The 25,171-nt window shown below is 45.7% G+C and overlaps 1 protein-coding gene across 7 annotated transcripts in view; it reads right to left on the reverse strand.

The window, feature by feature from the left end:
- The window catches only part of BEGAIN (brain enriched guanylate kinase associated), a 155,672-nt gene that overhangs the window by 73,700 nt on the left and 56,801 nt on the right, over nucleotides 1–25,171 (reverse strand). For 3 of the 7 annotated variants that reach the window (XM_029071802.1, XM_029071792.2, XM_029071853.2), the window contains one exon: nucleotides 15,268–15,357. The exons of the other annotated variants lie outside the window; for them this stretch is intronic. In XM_029071802.1, coding sequence (XP_028927635.1) covers nucleotides 15,268–15,357 — 90 coding nt within the window. The remainder of the gene's footprint in view (nucleotides 1–15,267; nucleotides 15,358–25,171) is intronic. 7 annotated transcript variants of the gene reach the window in all.

Genomic DNA, 25,171 nt, shown 5'->3' on the forward strand with positions numbered 1-25,171 from the left:
GTCTGCATTAAAGTTCAACCAAACCTTGAACAGATGTACAATCAATCTACTCTTATTGCTCCTTCCGGCCACAGGGTGTGAGGTCTTGTCCAATACTGGGGCAGCAGAATTTGTTGAACTCTCAACCCCTTCATATATGACAGACCACCACTCTTCCCATCTTCGAAGACTTACTAAAGGCACATCTCCTCCAAAAGGCCTTCACTGACTAATTACTCATTCCTCCCACTCCCTTTCTTGTCACCTATGAACTTGGATTTTTACCCTTTAAGTAGTTGATATTCACCCCACACTCAGCCCCACAGCACTTATGTACATAACTGTCACATTTATATTACCATCTGCTTCCCTCTTTAGACTATAAGTCCCCTGTGGGCAGGGAACGTGTCTACCAACTCTGTTGTATTGTGCTTAACAAACTGCTTATTAAAATGCTCCGCACACAGTAAGCGCTCAATAAATATCACTGATTTGATTTGAAAAGAATCTGACTCCAAAGCAGGCTGAAACTTTTTGATTTGCATTTGGACAAGGCCAGTAAATATACAGACATTAAAACAGCATTCCATCTCAAAATACAGAACCTAGCTCATGCTGGGAAATATTCAGCTGCTCGACAGCCCAAACACTGCCCGACACAGGAGTCATGCATACTAGACTCTTACTAACTCTCAGATTACTAACATTTCGATCCCACATTTATCACTCAGATCCAAGATGGATGTCACCTCCAGGACAGCACTAATGCTGTGGGGGAGCATTTCAATTATTCAAGAATTCATTGTTCCTAGAACAGCAAATGCACCTTGGGGGGGTCTCAAAAAATGCAAGTGAATAAGCTTCACTTCTCTCTGCCTCAGTTTCCTCATCTGTAAAATGGGGATCAAATCATACTCATTCCTAGTTAGACTGTGAGCTCCATATGGACAGGGACTGTGTCCAGCCTGATGATCTTATATCTGTGCCAGCCTTTAGTACAGTACCTGGCACAAAGTGCTTAACAAATACGACAATTATTATTATGGAAATTCTTACTGGTCACCAATGAAATTGTGGATATGTACATAAATTACAGACAAGGCAGCTGAGATTTCCCATTTTAGCCTGCTTTGCCCTGGAATTGATTTCTGACCACCTTTTAATGGAACTTGGTGGGCTCTTCCTTTCAACTGAAGAGATAGCGCATCCTCCAGAATGACTGCCACTGCCTAGCATAGTTGTTGCAGTTATTTGCCAAGGCAGCTGGAAGGTTTTGTGGGGGAATGTGTACATTTTGAAGACAAAAGCTTAGGGGATTTGAGCCAGGAAGAGACAATGCCATCTAATGGAAGGGGCAGGGGTTTGGGTTTACGCTTCTTGGAGACAGGGATCACACCTACCAATCTTGTATAGTACTTCCACAAGTGCCTAATGCAGCACACATTAAGCACTCAATAAATATCCCTGATTGAGTCAGGAGGCCCTAGTTCTAACCTCCACTCTGCCTCTGGCCCACTGCACCACCTTAGACAGTGCTTTTTCTACTTCAGTCTGTGTACCCTGTGTAGGACTGGAACTGTACCTGATCTGATTATTCTATATTCATCCCAGTGCTTAGCACACAGCAAGCTCTTAACAAATACCATGACAAACAGAAAAGACCCAAGATTCCAGAGGGACCTGGAATTCAGCCCTCCCCATTCCCCACTCCAACCTTTAATCCAAGCAATGAAGGTAGGGGCGATTGTGAGAGAAGAACCAAGATGGTGCTCACTCTGTACTCAACAGGCAGCTCCAGGGCAGAGATGAGCGACTCAAGAAGCATCAAGGTGTAGTGGATAGAGCACAGGACTGGGAGTTGGAAGGTCATGGGTCCCAATCCCGGCTCCACAAGTTGTCTGCTGTGTGACCTTGGGCAAGTCACTTTACTTCTCTGTGCCTCAGTTACCTCATCTGGAAAATGGGGATCGAGACTGTGAGCCTCACATGGGACAGGGACGACTGTGTCCAACCCAATTCGCTTGTATCCACCCAGTGCTTAGTACAGTGCCTGGCACATAATAAGTGTTTAACAAATAGCATAATGATTATTATTCTTATTACATACTTAAGTACATATTTATATAAACATCTGCCTCCTGCTCTAGACTATAAGCTTATTGTGGGCAGGGAATGTATCTGTTATATTGTTGTACTGTACTCTCCTAAGCTTTTGAAACACAATAAGTGCTCAAATACAATTGACCGCCTGAACTAAGCAGTGGGGTAGATACATGCTAATCAGGTTGGACATAGTCAAGATCCCACATGGGGCTCACAGTCTTAAACGCCATGTACAGATGAGGCAACTGAGGTACAGAGAAGTGAAGTGACTTGCTGAAGATCAAACAGCAGACAAGTGACAGAGCTGGAATTAGAACTCTGATCCTTCTCTCAGGCCTGTGCTCTAAGTACTAGGCCATGATGCTTCTCATGACTTCAATGCAAATGTTGCCTAAGGAGAATATGAGTTAATGAAGATGAACCAGCTGAGGTCAGACATACTTTTGAAGCCTCTAGGTGCTCGGGTGTGAGGCCATGTCTGCAGAACTCCTGGAGATAGTTATGATTTGCTCTTGGGGCTTTCAAAGAAGGAGCCCTCTTTGACGTGTGAACTTCTTTGGGCTTGAATCAAAACTCATTAGTAAAGAAAAATGGTATAAAAAGGGTTTTAAACCTTCCCAGCAGGAGTGGATGGTTACATTTCTGGTTACACTTGGTTTAGTGTTTGCTATTGAATTTCCAGGTTCCTTCTTCTCCCTAGAGTCTGACCTCCCCTGACCTTTGAGATTGTGAGCCCCTGCTTAGGGCAAGGGCTGTTACATTGGCTAAGATTCAATGTCCTTGTGCCTTTTAATATTAATGTTGGTATTTGTTAAGCGCTTACTATGTGCAGAGCACTGTTCTAAGCGCTGGGGTAGATACAGGGTAATCAGGTTGTCCCACGTGGGGCTCACAGTCTTAATCCCCATTTCACAGATGAGGTAACTGAAGCACAGAGAAGTTAAGTGACTTGCCCCCAGTCACCCAGCTGACAAGTGGCAGAGCCGGAATTTGAACCCATGACCTCTGACAGCTTTTACCAGTGCTCAGTACAGTGTTTGGCTCAGAAGAAGTGTTGAATAAGTGTCAGAGATTTGAACAATAAAGCTAAAAAAAGCCCCACATGCACTTCTATTTTCTTGTTCTAGCACTTCACACCGTAGCATTCCCGATGCTGACTGAGCGCAGGAAACAAAACAGCAGGGGAGATTTGCTCCTTTGACTTTGCTTCCAACTTCTGACTTCAGAAGAATGCAAGGGTTTCTCCTTTCTTCTGGAAAGAAATACTTCTCAAACAACTTTCTAAGCTCAGCCTGGGGCACGGTTGAATCATGGGGGCTTTCAGAAGTTGGTTTATATTAGGAGAGGGAAGGAATGGGCAAGCAGAAGAAGGAAAGAAAAATGACATCCAAGGAAAAGGAGAAAGAAGGTCTGAAGTTTAGGGTGGCCACTTGTCCAGTCTTATACTGGATAGACTGGATTTTGATCAATCAGTAATATTCACTGCAAGTCTTCTGTGCAAGAGCACTGTACTAAACACTTGGGAGAGTACTACAGGCATAATTCCCACCCTGAATTACAATGGAGACAGACACAGAAACAATTTACAGTCAGAAGGGAGGAAAAGGGGACCTATACATGAGTGAATGCCTAAAGTGAAACCTAGGGTTTTCAGCCGGTCCATCTTTGGTACGATACTATGGGTGGGCAGGGTGAAGTAGTCAGCTAAAGGGTTGACTAGTATTCTTGACTGGTATCAGACTTATGCCAGGATCAATTGGAGCCCAACTCTAGTCAGCCAGTCAATCATATTTATTGAGCTCTGTGTGCAGAGCACTGGAAGAGTACTTGGTAGAGTACAATATAACATTTACAGTCCCAGGACATAAGGAGCTTACAGGGGAGACTGACATTAATATAAATTACAGATCTGTATATACATGCTTTTGGGATGAGAGGGAGGATGAATAAAGGGAGAAAGTCAGGGTGATGCAGAAGGGAATGGGAGAAGAGGAAAAGAGGTCTTAGTCATGGAAGGTTGGAAAAGAGGTCTTAGTCATGGAAGGTCTCTTGGAGGAGATGTGCCCTCAATAAGGCTTTGAAGAGGGGGAAAGTAAGTTCCTGTCAGTAGAAGCAGTGTGGCTTAGTGGAAAGAGCACAGGCTTGGGAGTCATAGGTCATGGGTTCTAATCCCAGCTCTGCCACTTGTCAGCTGTGTGACTTTGGGCAAGTCACTTAACTTCTCTGTGCCTCAGTTACCTCATCTGTAAAATGGTTATTAAGGCTGTGAGCCCCCTGAGGGACATCTGAGGGACGCCCTGATTACCTTGAATCTCCCTCAGTGCTTAGAATAATGCTTGGCACATAGTAAGTGCTTAAATACCATTATTATTATTATTATTATTATATGAGGAGGGAGGGCATTCCAGGTCTGAGGCAGGATGTGGGTGAGAGTTGCATTATAGAATGCCATCAACTGGGGTGCTGATGGTGGTAATGGAGACTGGTTACCACTCTAGGCCCCAAAGATGGGCTGAATTGGGCATCTGCAAATGGTAGCCTGTGTGTATGTGTTTGTGGCTGAATAATACAAATAATAAAAAAGGTGTTTTTTAAGTGCAAGGTAGAGATAAGCTCATCAGATCAGATACAGTCCCTGACCCACAATCTACGTAAGAGGGAGAAGAGGGATTGAATTCCCATTTTATAGTTGAAAAAACTGAGGCTCAGAGAAGCTCAGTGAATTGCCCAAGGTCACACCACTGGCAAGTGGTTCAGCCGGAGTTGGGACCCAGGACCCCTGATTTCCAGGCCTGTGCCCTTCCCAGGATGGCCTGTGCCTGTGTCTGGAGGAGTGTGCATGCCTCTGTGTACATGTGAGAAAGTGTGTCTGTATATGTCTTTGTCTATGGGTATATCCCCTAGTCAATCAGTGGAACATTTACTGGGTGCAGAGCTCTGTACATTCTAAGCACCTGGGAGCATACAACAGAGTAATTAGACATGACCCTTGCCCTCAAAGAGTTTGCAATCTAGTGGACCATTTGTCCCTTCCATCCTCTTCTCCAATGTGGTCCTCTCCACTCCTGCTTTTTTGGTCCCATTTTCTCTTTCCATTCTCTCTTTTGGTTTCTGTACCTCTTGTGCCTCTATCTTTCTGACTTCCCCATTTCCTCCCCTGGCACCTCCTACTCCCCCATCTGCTGAGATCCCATCTTCTGGTCACCTTCTTCCAGAAGCTTGATTTATGTTACAGATCCTTGCTTAGGGATATTTAATCACAGACTCACAGGACTGGTGGTGACCTCAAATGCCCTCCCTGCCTCCATTCCAGAAAGACTTTGCCTATCCTGTCCTCAAAGTTCTCCAGAGACAATCCCTGTCTTCCAGGAGAGTGTGTAACAGGGTCTCCAGTGTGCACCTTGGCTTGAGGCACTGACTTTGGCATTTCAAGCTGGAAGCAAGATGGGTTTCTGGCACCTTCACAACTATTTTTAAAACCTGCCTCTCCAGCAAGCCCAAGGGAGCCCTGGGCTTCTGGTCAAAGATATAGCGTCAGTCGTTCTCTCTGATCACGCCTTCTTTCAGCTCTCTCACCAGAAACAATCTCATCCCAACCATTTCAACTGTGGGAACTGGAGAGAAGGCTGGACTCAGCCCTCCGGGGACCTGTTAAGGAAAATTGGGATGAGGCAGACACAATGATGCTTTTTCTGCTTCTCCTCCAAGGCCCAGGCCTATCTCTGCCCACCCTGAGGAAGCCTGATGCATATGAAGAGCAAAGCAGAGAGGGGAAGGGGAGAGTGGGAAGACAGAGGCTAGAAATTTCTGTCCAATCCTGAGCCAGAGTCCTTCCACATTCACTGCAGAGCTCCCAGCCAGCAGCAACATTAACAAACAGTGGCTGTTAGACTCTCTGACTTTGAACAAAATTACCTCAGCACTATCCTTGGGAGGTCACCAAGCTCAGAGGTGGGCAGCCCAGAGCCTTGGGGAGGGGAGAGCACCAGGAGAAAAGGGATCCAGTAAGGAAGTCGAGGCCCAACCCTCCCCCCGAGAGCCTGCTGAATGGCTGAGCTCTTGCCAAGTCAGGATCCAGCCTGGAGGGGAAGTCCAGCAAAGGTGGGGACACACTCAGGATAAAGGCCCTGGACCACCTGCCCTGGAAGTAGACCCCCAGCAGCCTAGTGCCAGGGGCTTATGTGCGGCTCAAATACCACTCAGCCAGCAGTGTACCCAGATTGGGGTCTGAACATGACAAAGAACTGACTTTGCTTTTGTTTGGGCTCTGAGGGAGAGGGTTCACATGACCATGTCTCTGAAGCTTCTTGCTTCCTGAATCTCAAAATCTTCCCAGACAGCAAATAAACCTTTCTTCTTGAACTTCACCCATGACAATCACCCACCAAATTCAAGGATTTAGGAGTGTTACTGTCTGAAAAATCCTTCATGTAGTCTGGTGACTAAACAGTTCATCAATAGTATGCATTGAGAACCTACTATGTGAAAACACAGTCCCTGTCCACTAGAAGCTTCAGTCTCCCTGGATAACATACGCAAAATAAGATACCAACAGAAGAAGAAATGCTCAAATAGCAGAATATGTAAAATTGATATGTACAAGAGTGTGATGAGCATTTGGGTGCTGCCAAGGTGCTAAGATGGTGCAAAACTCCTGAAATCACTAAAGGGAAGATATGATTTGGGGAGAAGAAAAATTAATTGGAGAAAACTTCCTGGAGGAGGTGGAATTTCAGATAGGCCTTAAAGATGGGCAGACTTGCAGTCTGGTGGATTTGAAGAGGGGAGGAAGGGGCCCAAGGCAGGAGAATCATGAATAAAGTATGGTGGGAAGGTAAACTTGGAAGGAAAGAAGAGGGGTGGGGGTGAAGTAGGAGAAGAGAGTGGGAAGAGAGAGGGATAGAGCTGATGGAGTGTCTCATAGTTAATAGTTAGACATTTCTGATTGATAGATGGGCAACTATTGGAGACTGTTGAGGAGTGGAGAGATATGTGAAGAACAACATCCTAGAAAGATGATTCAGGCAGCAGAATGAAGTATAGACTGGAAAGGGGAAAGGTTGGAGGCAGCAGGGACAATAAGGAGGCAGACACAGTGGTCAAGCCGGGATATGAGTGCCTGATCCAGGATGGTGGTAATGGTAACAGTCTGGATGAAGAGGACGGAGTAGATGCAGGACAAGTGGTAGAAGGAAATACATTGGGATTTAGGGATAGGCTGAATGTTAGGGAAGAAAGTAAGTGAGGAATCCAGGGAAATGCCTAGGTTGCAGGTATCAGAAGCAGGGAAGGTATAGATGGTGTGAACTGTGTCAAAGCTAGGTGAAGGAGAGGATTTGGGAGGAAAAAGTTACCGTGGGCAGGGAATGTGTCTATTAACTCTGTTATATCATTGTATTGTACTCTCCCAAGCCCTCAGTATAGTGCTGTGCATTCAGTAAGCGCTCAAATATGACCGATTGAAAGGTGAGGTGTTCAGTTTGAAGTGCTGTTGGGAGATGTCTTGCAGACAAGAAGAAATATGAGTTTGCAGGGTGGGAGATGTCAGGGCCAGCAAGATAGCTTTGGGACCAAACCACACAGAGTAGGTAGTTGAACTGATGATCTTCCTGAAGGAAGGAGTACAAAGTGAGAAGAGTTCAGAGGACTCAGGATACCACCTTGAAAGAGGGTCAGCCATAGAGGACAAAAGAGACAAACGGTAGCCAGAGAGGTTAGAAAGAAACCCAGGAGAAAATGGTGATGGTGAAACCAAGATGAGAGAGCATTTCCAGGAGAATGGAGTGGGCCACAGTGCCAAAATGGCAGTGGGTCAATGACGATGGGATAGGGTAATGACTACAGATTTGGCATGGCCACTGGTGACATTGAAGATTGCAGTTTCCACAGAATAAAATGGGAATCTGGCTGTTTAGAGGGGACAGGAAGGGCAAAATGGGTTGGGGAAGATTTTTCTCCCACTACTGAATTCCTTTCCACCTAGCTCCATCTTATTAGTTCTCTATCACATTCTGTGCACCAAACCCTCAAAGTCCTAAGGTAAATTCAAACAGTGGAGGCTCAGAGTGTTTCTCGATTGTCCTATCTGGTGAGGGAGTACTGTTTCTCTCAGAGAGTGGAAAAAACTCCACCTAGCAGGCAATACAATTCAGGGTGGCAAGGTCTCATTTCTCTAGTGTTCCTGATTGGCTGAAATCATCCTAAGATTCACAAAGTTTTTGACCAACCTGCTACATCTTTTATGCTTTCCAGGATTGAGATGATGCATTTTCACTAGTGTAGGTCAAACCTTCCATTTTTAACATTTTTCTTCCCCTCAGCCTGATTTCTTTCAGATGCCACCCAATTTGCCCAAATTGAGCCTGTCTGGGAAAACCTTGCTGGACAGAAAACACTAACAATAATGATGATATTTTTTAAGCGCTTACCATGTGTCAAGCACTTGGGGTAGACAAACTACTCAGGTTGGATACAGTCTCTGTCCCACAAGGGGCTCATAGTCTTAATCCCCATTTTACAGATGAGGTAACTGAGGTACAGAGAATGAAGAGACTAATCTGAACAGCCCCTCTATAGAAGATGGAGACTCAGCATTAGGGAGCTCATTCTGTGTGTTGAAAGCCATCTCTGGGTTCACATCCACAATGCTTTTATCCCCTTCCTCCCTCTCCCCGATCCGTACCTCCCCTTCTTCATTCAAATGTCCTTCAGGCTGTCTGAGGATGGTTGCTTTTTTCAGGGCCTGGCCATCAACTGGCTACCTTAACTAATCAGGGTGTTCCAGTTCTCATTTTCAGCTCATTATTTGAGTTCTCACCTCCCGGTGTCACCTAATGGGGTCCTATGAGGTCTGGGCAATGATAGATCCCTTGACTGGCAGGAATCCAAATGAGCCCATCTCTAGCAAGTTTGCCACAACTCAGCAGGTTGTAAAAATCTGAACAAAAGTCCTGAATTCCCAGATTCTAGAGCCTCGGCCACCTTGATGGCTAGGAAACATACACACACACACACAAATGCATAATGCGAGATCATTTAGTGCTCATCTAATTTGACTGCCTTGGGTATCGGGTCTTATTGAAGGCAGTCAGTGATTACCAAGAGGTAATTATTATCTGTACTCCAGCAAGCTGGAGTGGGCTCACTTCCCCAGCTCCACTTAATTTTCAGAGAGGCAGACAGGTTTTTATTCTACAGTGGAAGGCAAAGAAAAGCCCAGGGTCAGAAGTCCTGATTTAAGTGGGACAGCCGCTCCATACTGACCACCCATCTCACGATCCCCAAAATGGCCAAATATACTCCACAAAGTCCCATTTTTGGTTGTGGTGGTTGGCAACGTCTGGCAGTGGGGACCCACCTGGAGGGGAACCCGGCATGAAGAATGGCAACAGAAAGGGGAAGCCACAGCCAATGGTCGAGCTTCTGCTTCCGTTGCTGCCACCTCCAACTAAGCATCTGCTATTCTGGCCCTGTCCTGCCCACTCTGTCTCTTTCTCCATCTGCCTGCCTCTCTATACCTGTCTTTCCTCCAGTCTTTTGGCTCCAGACCCTGGAGACTCCAACTCCCTGCTCTACTCTGAGCTCCTCCAAATACTGTCACTTTAGCTAAGAGCCACCCTGAGATAAGACTTGATCATCTCTGCCCTCAGGTCAAACTGTACAATTTAATTGTATTTGCTAGCTGCTTCCTGTGTGACAAGGACTGTACTAAATACTGGGGTAGAGGCAACATAATCAGGTCCCACAGTCTAAATAGGAGGGAAAACAGGTATGGAATCCTCATTTCACAGATGAGGAAACTGAGGCACAAAAAAATGAAGTGATTTGCTCAAGCAAATCACATAGCAAATCACATAGCAGACATGTGGCAGCGCTGGGATTAGAACCCAGATCCTCTGGTTTCCAGGTCCGTGTTCTTTCTACTAGGCCACACTGCTTCTCAGGTAGTGGGAAGCAACAGAATTTAAAGATATGTACCAGAGGGGTGGGAGGTGGGAAGTGAGTACCCAAGTGCTTAGGTGATACAGGGGGCTGAAGCAGTAGTAGGTGGGAAATAGGATGGGGAGAGGAGAGAGTAATCAGGGAAGGCTTTCTGGGAGAATGTGACTTTAGAAGCTGGTGAGAGTGGTGGTCTGTTGGTAAGAGTGGAGAAGCTGGATGTGTAGGGGGAAGGAGTTTCAGGAGGAAGGGAGAGCAGAAACACGAGCTTGGTGATGAGAGAGATGAAAACAAGATTTGGGAGGAGTAAAGTGGGTGATGTGGGGTGTAGTAGTGAGGAGAACTAGTGGGTAGAGAGCTGATTGAGTGCCCTTAAGTTAGTGGTCAGAAACTTCCTCTTTATACGGAGAGGAACGGGCCACACTGGAGGCTTCTGAGGAGTGGGGAGAGGTGCAAAGAATTAAACCATAATACTTTGAAAATTTCAAGGGAGTGGGCCAGTTTGCAGTACCTGATGGCCATTAGAGTGGATTTCATTATGACACTGGCCAAGTGGGGAAGCATCAGGGAGAGAAACTTGGTCAGTCTTTCAGTTCTCTCATTGCTTTAGAAAACAGCAAGCACACACTCTTGATAATAAGGTTGTAAACAAACTGTTCCTCCTGGAACCCTGCTTGCATTATGATTTTAGTAGGGCTTTGGTTTTTTTCTGAGCTTTCCATAGTAGCAGCAGGGCAGGGTAATGAGCGTGGGCTAAGGACAGGACGTAAAACTATGAAAGCTCTCCGTCAGACAGGTGTGGCACTCTGCCAATTGTCAGGGCTCTGAGGTGGGACAAACAGTCCATAGTTTCAGAAAACAATTTGTTCGCTGCATGGGGCCATTGGCTAGACTCTGGAAGCTTATTTTTCACCAAATTCTGGAAGGAAAATTCTCTCCAAAATAAAACTGGCTAGTGTGTTAAGAAATCAGAAGTGCTTGGAGGCAGAGAAAGTGAAAGCTGAGAGTTTAGTCATAGAACCAAAGAAGAAAACCTTCTTCAGCATCAAAAGAAGGTTAAGTGGGGCTAACTGGATAAAAACACGCCAGCTTTCCCACTCCACTCCTGTTACTTATCACCTTCCTAGGACACTCCTTCTTCAAGAGATTACTCTGGGCATTTCTCTTTCCATCAATATTTTGCAAGCCTCACCCTTTCTTGTTTTTGAAGCCCCTGCTGCCCAGAAGGTCTTCCTGAAATATCACTCAGAACACATCTCCGGTCCCCCCGAACCTTCAGGCAAGGACTGTGTCATTAGCTTCAAGAGAAGTAGCATGGCCTAGTGGAAAGAGCCCAGACCTGGAAGTCCTAGGACTTTGATTCTAATCCTGGCTCTGCCACCTACCTGCTGTGTGACCTTGGGTACAGAGCAGTTTTTCTGTGCCTCAGTTTCCTCATCTGTAAAACAAGGATTCAATAAAACCGCTCCTTCCCACTTAGACTGTAAGCCCTCTGTAGGGCAGGGAATATGTCTGACCTGATTATCTTTTATCTACCCCATCTCTTAATACAGTGTTTGGCACAAAGTACGTGTTTAACAAATAGCACAGTTATTATTCTCTGCCCGCTACCTTCACCTTACAAATTACATCATCCTGCCACATCCCCACTCACCCACCTCACTTCTCCTGACACCTTCTGGCTCTCCACCCTACTCTCAATCTTGTCCACCTTTAACCCGTCGCTCACATTATATTGGGATGATAAAGTAAAAGACGTTGCCTGAAAGAGCATTTTCCAGCAAGAGGAGCCTTTCCCAGTGGCCTTGATCAATTTTCCCAATATAGCTCCTAGAAAGCATGTTAGGGTGAGGTTTGAGTCTTGGCCCCTTTCCATTCCACCACCACACCTAGGAAAGGAGACATCAGTACTTCCATCAGCTGCCACAGACACCACAAGGAGGCCCTGACCTTGCAGCCTCTTTGTCCATTTTGAACGAGGGCAGTTTGACAATTTGAGGCCTGACAGAAATCTGGGGAACTTTTGAAAATGTTTTCTGCAATTCCTGTTTCAAAATGCCAGGATTACCATTGATTCTGTCCATTGTAGTGGAGAATTGGACTTTTTCCTCAGTGAGAAAGTGTGTATGTGACAGTGAGAGAAAGTGAGAGAAAGTGAGAGGGAGAGACAGGGAATCATAAGGAGTGAGAGAGAGGGAGAAAGGGCAAGAGGGAGGGACAGAGAGTGAGGGAGAGATAGAGAATGAGTGGGAGAGTATGAGTGCAAGAGCGCGTATGTGTGTCCCCCATTTTAGACTGGGAGCTCCTTGAGGGCAGGGCTTGCCATTTGTTAAATCTTCATTGTTCAGCATCCTCAGTACTACATGCACCACTTAGGGCAACAGTCTGATAATAAATCACGATGGTCATGACGACAATGACAACAATCTTAAGGTCAGGACAAAGACGATGATCCACTCTGATCAGAAGAGTTTACTTCCCCAGTAGTAATAATGATATTTATTAAGCATTTTCTATGGGCAAAGTTTGGGAATTAGACATGGGATGGGAATAAACATGGTCCCTAACCCCCCCAGGGGTTCTCAAGATCAAAATAAAATTGGTGGGTCAGGGACTGGAAACAGACACCTCATCAAGGGGACTTGGAGCTTTCTGACTAGTTTTCTGAATGGCAACAGGAGAGGCTTGAGCTGCCCTTGTCAAGAGGGAGAAATCCCGGCTCGTTCTTGGAATTACTTCTTGGCATTCCTCAGCCAAGTACTGACCTCGCTTGCCTTTCTTTGCCATGGAAAGTCTCAGAGGCTCACAGCCCACACGAATGTGGCTCCTGGCCCAGAATATACCATTTTATCTAATGCTCCCCTCCCTTGAAATATTTGTCTCAGTACAAAATGAAAACTTGGTGAGGTAGGTTAATAGCATCAGTTAATAGCAACACAATATCTAAGTGTCTGTAAATATTATTGATCTGGCAAGGTACCAGGAAGATCCAAAGGCAAAATGAATCCACTGAAGAGGGGGAGATGTATTAAAAGGAATTGGAAATCACAGTGGCTTGATTTCACTTTATTTTGCCACTTATATCCAAGTATCCAGCTACAACCCAGCTTGAACATTTGGGTGCCAACTGGTTTCCATGGCTTTTACTGTCATCCAACTTTGCATGGAAATAAATAAATTTGACTTCTGGCTCCTGAAGAATCATAAAACACCAGAAAGACAATTGGGATCCCTCTGTTTTTATCATTCAAAATAAAATAGTAAAACAAAGTGAGAAGTTGGATGGCTAAGTAGAAAGAACACAGAGTGGGAGACAGGATACCTAAGTTCTAATCTCAACTATTCTACATAATAATGTTAATAATAATATTAATAATAACAGTGGCATTTACTAACTGCTTACTATGTGCCAAGCACTGGGGTAGATAGAAGATAATCAGGTCCCACATGGGGCTTACAGTCTAAGTTGGAAGGAGATCACATACTGAATTTCCATTTTGCAGATGAGGGAACTAAGGCCCAGAGAAGTTAAAGTGACTTGCCCAAGGTCACACAGCAGGTAAATGGCGGAGCCTGTTTAGAATCCAGGTCCTCTGACTCCCAGACCCATGCTCTTTCCACTAGACCATTCTCCTTCTCTTCTTCTTGTCTTCTGTATGACCTCGGGCAAGTCACTTCATCACCCTCTAGCTTAGCATCCTCATCTGAAAATGGGAGCTCAGTTCTTGTTCTCTCTTCTAGACTGCGACTCCCCAACCTGGTTCCACCCACCCACTGGGTCTGTTTTGATTGTATTGCATCTACCCAGCCTTTAACATAATGCTTGACACATTGTAAACATTTAACAAAGACCACAGTTGCTCTTATGACCCTTACCAGTTGGTACAGGGAGGTACTTGACTGCAATAAAGGAAGTCTAGGGGTGAGGCAAAAAGGGGGGTTTTGATCATACTGGGTTCCCTTCTATTCTCCATCTACACCCACTCTTAGAGAATTTATTCACTCCCATGGCACCAGCTACCACCTTATGTGGATGACTCCCAAATCTACATCTCCAGCCCTGATCTCTCACCCTCTCTGCAGTCTTGCATTTCCTCTTGCCTTCAAGACATCTCTACTTGGATGTCCTCCCATCACCTCAAGTTAAGCATGTCCACACAGAACTCCTTACCTTCCCACCCAAACCCTGGCCTCCCCTTTCCCATCACTGTAGAGGGCACCACCATCCTTCCTTGCCATTATTCTTGACTCCTCTCTCTCATTCAACCCACATATTCAATCCATCACTAAATCCTGTCAGTTCCACACTTCACAACATTACTAAAATCTGCCCTATCCTCTCCATGCAAACTGCTACCACGTTATACAATCACTTATCCTATCCCGCCTGCATTACTGGATCAGCCCCCTTGCTAACCTCTCAATCTCCTGTCTCTCCCCACTCCAGTCCATGCTTCACTCTGCTGCCCAGATCATTTTTCTACAAAAATATTCAGGACATGTTTACCCACTCCTCAAAAAACTCCAGCATCAAACAAAAATCCTCAACATTGGCTTTAAAGCAGTCCACCATCTTACCCCCTCCTACCTCACTTCACTACTCTCCTGCTAAAACCCAGCCCACACACTTCACTCCTCTATTGCTAACCTTCTCACTCTGTCTCAATCTTGTCTATCTCGCAGCTGACCCCTCGCCCATGTTCTGCCTCTGGCCTGGAACCTCCTCCCTCCACAAATCCTACAATTACTCTCCCCCTCTTCAAAGGCTTATTGGAGATACATCCTTCTCCAAGAGGTCTTCCCTAAGGCCCCCTTTCCCCTTCTCCCACTCCCTTCTGTGTCACCCTGACTTGTTCCCTTTGTTTTTTCCCCTTCCCAGCCCTGAAAGCATTTATGTACATATCTGTAATTTATTTATATTAATGTAAGTCTCTACACCTCTAGAGTGTAAGTTCGTTGTGGGCAGGAAATGTGTCTCTTGTTGCATTGTACTCTCCCAAGAGCTTAGTACAGTGGTCTGCACACAGTAAGTGCTCAATAAATACGATAGAATGAATGAATAATCAAAGTATCAGAGTATCCTCCCCTACCTCCATTTTACCTCGGTTACCTCAGGCAACCATTTTTAAACAAACTGCTTGATTCCTAGAGAAAGAAACCCAGCAGGGGATGGGAAGGAAGAGAGCTACAGACAAGAACACAATCTTACCGAAAGTCTGAAGAGAGTAAAATGTGACTTTTCATTACCTGTCCCAGAGGGTGGGTGAGGACTTGGCCAGCCTGCCCTGAAGAATTCGGGGTTGCCACAGGCGGGCTGGCACCCAGGAATTTCGCACCCTGCAGTATGGATAGAGGATAAACCAAGGCTTGGTACAGCTCAGGGAGGAAAGCTAGGTCCCAGCCCAGCTACACCAGCTGAGGAGAAGTAAGCAAACTTGCAGATTTAAGGATGCTGTTATAATCAGAGAGTCACATAAAGCAATGCCAAGTTCAGTTCACCAACCAATACACCAACCATTCTGGGAGGCTTTTCGACTCTCAGAAAGCCATCTCAAAGCCACCCAGGAAGGTTTACATTTCGTACCAATCCAGCCAATCCCGGAAACCAAAAACCGGGCTCTGCATGCTCCGAATTCCTCTCAGTCCGACTCCTCTGGGGATGTGCCACACCCCTCGGAACAAGCCGAGTCACTTTTGCAGCAAAGTGCCAGATGGGAGCCCAGTGGCAAAGGGAAAAAGCCCCGATGAGCAATGCAAGCTATGAGCAACATAAAACAAAAGCCACTAAAGAGGCCAATGGAAGCATGAGGGGAAAGGCATGTCAGCAGGAGCAGAGACTGTTTGTTCGTGGTTGGGATATTTTGACTGTTCAGGACTCAAATGTGAAGTTGAAAGTCTTCCCCCCTTCTTGTGGGGACTGTCCTCCATGCTTCATTCATAGATAACCCTGCCAGAACCCTGGGCTCCATCTGGAAGAATATTGCTTATGGCAAGATTTCGTTATCTCAGCTGCACTAAATAATGATGATAAATAATAATAATAATAGTATTTGTTAAGTAGAAGAATATTGCTGAGGGCAGGAGATCACTGTTCAGTAGAATTCAAATGGTACTCAAAACCTGTTGGGGCGACTGAGCCGCATTATAAACAGTGCTCTGGGGGAAAGTGTCAACTGCCTGCCTGAGCTGGGTCTTATGATTAGACTGTAAGCAGGGAGTGTGTCTACCAACTGTCTTATACTGTAGTCTCCCAAGTGCTTAGTATAGTGCTCTGCACATAGTAAGTGCTCAAATGATTGATTAGCATTTAGAACCTGCAAAGATTATGAGAATGAGGGGAGCAAGGGCTCCAGGGCAGAATTACAAAGCAGCATGGCCTAGTGGGTAGAGCACGGGCCCAGGAGGCAGAAGGACCTGGGTTCTAATCTTGGGTCTGCCACTTGTCTGCTATTTGACCTTGGGCCAGTCATTTCACTTCTCTGGACCTCATTTACCTCATCTGTAAAATGGGGATTAAGACTGAGTGCCCTCTGTGGTTCATGGACTGTGTCCAACCTCATTAGCTAATCTCAGTGCTTAGTTCACTGTCCGAAACATAGTAAGCACTTAAATGCCATTAAAAAAAAATCCCTGTTCTGTGACTCTTCCATCACTGATAATTCGTTCTTAATGAATCTGTTGATTCTTTTTAACAGATGGTCATCCCTATTTCTAATAACTGGCCCAGAAAAGGCTGGGTGGCTTGCAGTACTCTAGACTTCAAATTCCTTGTAATGATAATAATAATAATAATGGCATTTATTAAGTACTTACTATGTGCCAGGCACACAGTAGCATTGGGGATAATACAAGCAAATAAGGTTGGACACAGTTCCTGTCCCGCATAGGTCGCTTAGTCCTAATCCTCATTTTACAGATGAGGTAACAGACACAGAGAAGTGACAGAGAAGTGAAGTGACTTGCCCAAGGCCACACAGCAGACAAGGGGAGGAGCCAGGATTAGAACTCATGACCGTCTGACTCTCAGGTCTGTGACCTTTCCACTAAGTCATACTGCTTCTCATGTGGATAGGGATCTTGTATCAACTCAATCAATAGTATTTATTGAACACTTACTGGGTGTGTAGCACTCTACTAAGCACTTGGGAGAGTATAACATAGGAGTTGGTAGACACATTCCTTGCCCATTGTATTGTAGTCTCCCCAGTGCTAATACAGTACTCTGCCCACAGTAAGCACTCCCTAAATACCATTGATTGGATTTTGAAAGGGAAACAGAGAATCTCCACAACAGGTTCCTCAGCCTTCAGTTTTCCATCTTGAATGTGGATTTGGATTAGAGTAAGAGAGAACAAGGGTCAGACTAACTCCATTCAACAGGCTGGCCAAGTTCCAGGATGCCAGGCCACTGATGATGTCTTTTTGACATCTGGAAGGGGTAAGGTTAGGAGCAGGACAGAAAGGATGTTCACCCTTTGCCCCCTCAGAGAGTGACAACAGATATAGTCCTATCCTGGGGAGGGTTTGCAATTTTGAGACCATCCCCTCCAGCCCTGCGAGCATACTGACACCCTCAAGCACCACAGAGAGCATAAAAATCAGTTATTGATGACTTACTGTGTGAGAAGCACTGTACTAAATGCTTGGGAAACCATAACAGACTTGGTAGACATTGCCAAAGGTGCCAGTGCCAACTGTGCCAAATGCCAACTCGTTCCCTGCTCCCATCCTTCTCCCCTACTTTCCCATCTTTCCCTGCAGTATCCTCAGAGGAGATCTCCTCCCTCCTCGCAAGTGCCACCCCCTCCACCTGTGCCTCGGACCCCATTCCCGCTCACCTTATAAAAACCATCGCCCCTTCCCTCCTCCCCTCCTTTCCTTAACTTCTATCTTTAACTGCTCACTCTCCAATGGTTTCTTTCCCTCTGCCTTCAAACATGCCCATGTCTCCCCCATCCTAAAAAAACCCTCTCTCAACCCCACTTCCCCTTCCAGTTATCGCCCTATCTCCCTACTACCCTTCCTTTCCAAGCTCCTAGAACGAGTCGTCTACACTCGCTGCCTAGAATTGCTTAACTCCAATTCTCTCCTGGACTCCCTCCAATCTGGCTTCCGTCCCCTCCAGTCTACCGAGACTGCTCTCTCAAAGGTCACCCATGACCTCATTCTTGCCAAATGCAATGGCTCCTACTCTGTCCTAATCCTCCTTGACCTCTCAGCTGCCTTTGACACTGTAGACCATCCCCTTCTCCTCCATACCTTATCTCATCTTGGCTTCACGGACTCCCTCCTCTCCTGGTTCTCCTCTTATCTTTCTGGCCGTTCATTCTCGGTCTCCTTCGCAGGCTCCTCTTCCCCTTCCCATCCTCTAACTGTTGGGGTTCCTCAAGGGTCAGTTCTTGGCCTTCTGTTCTCCATCTACACTCACTCCCTTGGTGAACTCATTCGCTCTCACGGCTTCAACTATCATCTCTATGCAGATGACACACAGATCTACATCTCTGCCCCTGTCCTCTCCCCCTCCCTTCAGGCTCATATCTACTCCTGCCTCCAGGACGTCTCTACCTGGATGTCTGCCCGCCACCTAAAACTCAACATGTCCAAAACTGAGCTCCTTATCTTCCCTCCCAAGCCCTGTCCTCTTCCTGACTTCCCTATCACCGTGGACGGTACGACCATCCTTCCCATCTCTCAGGCCTGCAACCTTGGTGTCATCCTTGACTCAGCTCTCTCATTCACCCCACACATCCAATCTGTCACCGAGACCTGCCGCTCTCACCTTTATAATATTGCCAAGATCCGCCCTTTCCTCTCCACCCAAATGGCTATCTTACTGGTACAGGCTCTCATAATATCCTGGCTGGATTATTGTGTCAGCCTTCTCTCTGATCGCCCTTCCTCCCGTCTCTCCCCGCTCCAGTCTATTCTTCACTTGGCTGCCTGGATCATCTTCCTGCAGTAACACTCTGGGCATGTCACTCCCCTTCTTAAAAACCTCCAGTGGTTGCCTATCAACCTCCGCACGAAACGAAAACTTCTCACTCTAGGCTTCGAGGCTCTCCATCACCTTGCCCCCTCTTATCTCTCCTCCCTTCTCTCTTTCTACCGCCCACCCTGTAGACTCCGCTCCTCTGCCGCCCACCTCCTCACCGTCCCCCGTTCTCGCCTAACCCGCCGTCGACCTCTGGGCCACGTCCTCCCGCTGTCCCGGAATGCCCTCCCTCCTCACCTCCGCCAAACTAATTCTCTTCCCCTCTTCAAAGCCCTATTGAGAGCTCACCTCCTCCAAGAGGCCTTCCCAGACTGAGCTTCCCCTTCTCCCTCTGCTGCCTCTCTACACCCCCCTTCACCTCCCCTCAGCTAAGCCCCCTTTTCCCCCCTTTCCCTCTGCTCCTCCCCTCTTCCTTCCCCTCCCCAAAGCACTGTGCTCATCCGCTCATTTGTATATACTTTTATTACCCTACTTATTTTGTTAATGAGATGTACATCCCCTTGAGTCTATTTATTGCTACTGTTTTTGTCTGTCTCCCCCGATTAGACTGTAAGCCCGTCAATGGGCAGGGGCTATAGCTGTTGCCAATTTGTACATTCCAAGTGCTCTGTACAGTTCTCTGCACATAGTAAGCGCTCAATAAATACTATTGAATGAATGAAGTTTACAGTCCACAGGGATGATAACTGTGGTATGTTAAGCTCTATGTGTCTAGCACTGTACTAAGCACTGGAGTAGATACAAGATAATCAGGTCCCACATGGGGTTCACAGTAGGAGGAAGGGGTATTGACTCATTTTGCAGATGAGGAAACTGAGGCACATAGAAGCTAAGTGATTTGCCCAAGGTCATATGGCAGATAAGTGATGGAAGTGGGATCAGAACACAGGCACATTTTCTTTCCACTAGATCACCAAAAAGATGACCTTAGAGTTTAGAACAAGCTAGGAAAGAGTCACTGCCCATTTAACCAGTGCTATGCTTTTGGATTTATGATCCTTGCCCAAGGTTTTTGAGGATCATCTCTTTTCCCTTCCTGCCTTCCTTTTGGGACAAAACTCCAAATTAATGGCCGGGCATCAAATAAAGCATGTGAACAGAGAGTTCCCAATTAGAATACCTACCCCTGAATAAACAAAAGTTGCTAAGGAGAGTGGGAGGTCTTTGTCTTTCCTCATATGATAAATGGTCAGTGAACTTCGCATCCATCAATGGTATTGACTGAGGGCTTACTGTGTGCAGAGCACTATACCAATAACTTGGGAGGTAAAATAGGGTTGGTAGACACCATCCCTGCTCTTGTGGGCAGGGACCTTACAATAAATTACACATAGGGGGGTAGAAGTCTATAAGGCTATGGACATAAATGATGTGGGGCTAGGGGTGGGATGAATATCAACAGAATATGGCAAATCCACAAACCACCACCAAGTTTTTAATGCACCACCTAACCTTGCTCTTCCCTCAGACATGCCTGCTGAAGTATTTTGAGGCTGTAGTAAATTAGTGTTCTAATAGTGGAAAAAAGAAATTGACTTCACTCCCACTCTGTTGTTTCTCTGTATTTCGTATTGCATACTGTTAGCAAGCCTTGTATAATTGCTCATAAATGAGCTAATGCAGAGAAATGCTCTCTGCTCTCAGTGTGACAATTTATTGGCTCTGAGCAGAGGCTCACCCAAAAGGATTTAATAACATTCTGTCTCAGCTAATCAGTGTCACTTGTAGTCAGCCTGATGCATATCATGAGAGGAAAGTTGGAGATAGGAGACAATATGTATTTATTGGTCCGTTAATACAAACATGAGCAATCTGGTCTCTTAAGTCACCTGAAGAGACAATCCTCAGCTTTCAGTCTCCAGATTGCTGTGACTTGGAGGAGGGAAACAAAATGGAACCAACTTTTAATTCAGTGATTAAATTTGCAGGAATCTCCTTCCATGGAGAACTCTCTATAGGGTGATAGAATCTCAGTGCCATAAGGATGGATAAGTTAGGCCCCAAGGACTGTTATTTCTGGAGTAGACCAATGATCCCAGCCAACCCAGTACTCTGTCTCCAAAACTGGCACCAGGATTCTTGAAAAACAAACAACCAGGTGATAGTTGCCCTTCTGGATGTCCCCCCTAACATTTATGATGAATCTTCTAACTTCTCTGTTATGCACTTTCCATCCATGAATTTACCCAACACCCTCTCAAGCCTATTCACATTTTTAGCCTAAGCACATTCTTATGATACATTCCATAAATTTACCACCCACAGGGTGGAGAAGTGTTTCCTTATGTTCGTTCATTCATTTGTATTTGTTGAGTGCTTACTGTGTTGGTATTGAAGTGTCATCATTTAAGATTCAATGGAGTCCTAGTTTTTTTTAATGGCATTTATGTTCTTAATAATAATAATAATAATAATGATAACATTTGTTAAACACTTACTCTGTGCCAGGCACTATTCTAAGTGCTGGGATGGATAGAAGATAATCGGGTTCACAGTCGTAACCCTCATTTTACAGTTGAGGTAACTTAGGAACAAAGAAGTGAAATGACTTGCCCAAGGATCAAGTGGTAGAGTCTGGATTAGAACCCAAATCCTTCTGACTCCCAGGCCCAGGCTCTAACCACTAGACCACATTGTGCTTTTAGTCTGTATTCAGTCTGTGCCTCTTCCGGAGAGCTGCTTGAGACCCTTTCCATTCCACCTGGAATTTCTTGCATGAACCGACGACTGCTGAAAGCATATTTCCTAAAGAAGTTTCCATTTTGATGGTTTAGTACTTTTCAGCCTGAAAACTATGAACAGTGGCAAGAAGGATTACCTGCATCTTTCAAAGGGGAGAATGAGTAGTTATATACTCTATATATACTCTCTCTATATAAACTAATTCTCTTCCCCTCTTCAAAACCCCACTGAAAACTCACCTCCTCCAAGAGGCCTTCCCAGACTGAGCTCCCCTTCTCCCTCTACTCCCTCTACCGCCCCCCCCTTCACCTCTCCGCAGCTTAACCCTCTTTTCCCCCCATTTCCCTCTGCTCCTCCCCCTCTACCTTCCCATCCCCTCAGCACTGTACTCATATGCTCAACTGTATATATTTTCATTACCCTATTCATTTTGTTAATGAAGTGTACATCGCCTTGATTCTATTTAGTTGCCATTGTTTTCGAGATGTTCTTCCTCTTGACTCTATTTATTGCCATTGTTCTTGTCTGTCTCCCCCGATTAGACTGTAAGCCCGTCAAACGGCAGGGACTGTCTCTATCTGTTGCTGACTTGTTCATTCCAAGCGCTTAGTACAGTGCTCTGCACATAGTAAGCACTCAATAAATACTATTGAATGAATGAATGAATGAATCTATAATGACAACATTCATACCCATTTCCATGGGGGTGGTTTTTATTCTAATCCTTGCTCTCGGGGTCACAAAGTCCAGATGAGGAGGGTGGGAAAAGGAGAATGAGAGGAATATGTTTGGAAGGTTTAGCTCCCCCTATTTACCTAGTAACCTCAGCATCAGTGGCAATTCCAAACTTAAGAGCCAGAAGTTACCCTGCTGTCTTTGAAATGCAACCATGCCAAACAGACAGATGGTTAACACCAGAAGCTGAGTGACAAACAGCTACGAGTTGAGGGATATGGTGGAATTTGTTTCAGCCTGAATCGGAATAGCTTTGTGAGGTCATATTTACTGGGGAAAGAGGGGACTGGTTTAGGGTGACGATAGGGGAAGGGAAGCTTTCACCAACTGAATGGTTCTTGGCCACCACTAAAGGAGTGGAACTTTTTTTAATGGTATTTGTTAAGTGCTTTCTGTGTGCCTAGCACTGTTTCAAGTACTGTGGTTGATTCAAGAGATTAGGTGAGATACAGTCCCTGTTCCACATGGTGCTCACAGTCCATATGAGGGAAAACATACCTATTTTACAAATGAGGAAACAGGCATGGAGAAGTCAAGTGTCTTGCTCGAGATCACACAGCGGGCAAGATGCAGAGTTGGGATTAGGTCCTCTGACTCCCAGGCTTGTGCTCTTTCCACTAAGCCTTGAGGCCAAGGCAGAAGAGGCTTGGGGGGAGGGCCTAGGTGGCACAGACTCCTTACATGTTCTGCTTCCTGGGTGAGTGAGGATTGGGTAAAAAGAATCTCTAAAGGAATAGAAGCTCCAGAGGTCAATGGGTCGCATGCTTAGGTCAACTCCCTCCCCAATCCCCATAACTGCAGACCACCACCACAGAAACCCAGTCCTCTTGGGAGGGTGAAACAATTGAAACTAAGGACTTCTGTCCAGAGCAATGTGTCTTACCATCCTCTCTCTCCAAGACCAGGTTATTTGTTCTGGTAAATAATCTTACCTGGATAAAATCTGTTACTTTTGTTTTCACCTCCACACTTAATTGCTCTTTGTATTTATATCCCTCCACTTAAACTGTGTGGATCAGTGATTTTGTTTGATCTCATGATCATGTATTTTTCCAGCCTTTGCACATAGTAAGCACATATCATTACTAATGTGAAAACTCAAACAATTTCAACCCAACGCTCCATAAACCAATGGTTTTACGGTTTCTACCCTCAGGGTCGCACCTGGAGAGTTTCCAGTCCTCTACCAGTCTCTCGACTACAGGAAGGAGTGTCAAGAAGAGTCATACCCATTCCATTCCTAACTTGGGCATTGGCTAGTGATTGGAAGGCCATCTGCTACAAGTCGAAACTCACCTGTGCTGGGCAGCAGTGGCATGAGAGAGTGTCGAGGGCAGAGACTTATTTACTGCACAGGAGAAGGCAATGGTAAAACTACTTCCAGATTTTTAACCAAGAATATTCTATGGATACACTACCAGAACGATTGCAGATGGAAGTGGGGCATTCTGGGAGAGGTGTGTCCATGCAGTGCTATGGGTCGGACACGACTCAGCAGCATAAGACAGCAATGACTACAATAGGGTTTCTAGAAATCTCAACAGTGGGTCGGAGAAAGCCAGTGCTGGGCAGATGGCTACCTGTGCCAGAGAGCCTCTTCCCGCAGGCTCTGCTACTTGACTGCTGTACCACCTTGGGCAAGTCAATGAACTTCTCTGTACCTCAGTTTCCTCCTCACTAAATGGGGATTCAATACCTAATCTCCTTCCCTCTTGGATGGAGTCCCATGTGGGTCCGTCATTCAATTTATTGAGCACTTACTGTGTGTAGAGCTCTGTATAAAGTTCTTTGGGAGAGTACAACAGTAAACTGACACATTCCCTGCCCAAAGTGAGCTTACAGTCTAGAGGGGCAGACAGACAATAGTGTAAATAAATTACAGATATGAACGTAAGTGCTATGGGGCTGGGGGAGGGGATGACTAAATGAAGCAAGTCAGTGCAACACAGAAGGAAGTGGGAGAAGAGGAAAAGAGGGCTTAGTCAGGAGAGCCTCAGGGACTGTGTCTGACCTGATTTATACCCCAACACTTAGTACAATGCTTGGCACATAAGTCCTTAACAAATATTATTACGAGATCACAAGCAATGCAATTACATTAGTACAGTGCTTCAACCAGACCAGAAGTCTGCTCACAGCTACCCTGGGATCCCTGGAGGAATTATTTTCTGGTTGCCCTCCTGGACAACCATCTTAATAAAGATGGATCATCCAATATTCCCAAGTCCTCCCTCTACATCCCTAGCTCTTCCCTCTAGAAACAATAATAATAATTGTGGTATTAAGTGTTTGCTATGTACTGGGCACCATTCTAAGCTCTGGGGTCTTGTCTTACATTGTTGAGTTGTTTCCGAACTATAGTGACACCACGGACACATCTCTCCCAGGACGCCCAGCTCTCTATCTGTGATCATTCTGCTAGTGTATCCAAAGAGTTTTCATGGTCAAAATATGGAAGTGGTTTACCACTGCCGCCTTCCACGCAGTAAACTTGAGTCTTTGCCCACGACTTTCTCCATGCCGCTGCTGCCCAGCAAGGGTGAGTTTTGACTTGTACCAGATTGTCTGGCACTCGTTAGCCACTGCCCAAGCTAGGAATGGAATGGGTAGGCCTCTGCTTGACTCTCCCTCCTGTAGTCAAGACTGGTAGAGTTCGGGAAACTCTCCAGATACGGCCCTGAGAGGGGAAAGCTCTGGAGTAAAAACAGATAATCAGTTTGGATGGGACTCAGTTTAAGTGGG

The sequence above is a fragment of the Ornithorhynchus anatinus genome, chromosome 1, assembly GCF_004115215.2.
Source record: "Ornithorhynchus anatinus isolate Pmale09 chromosome 1, mOrnAna1.pri.v4, whole genome shotgun sequence".
Classification (NCBI taxonomy): domain Eukaryota; kingdom Metazoa; phylum Chordata; class Mammalia; order Monotremata; family Ornithorhynchidae; genus Ornithorhynchus; species Ornithorhynchus anatinus.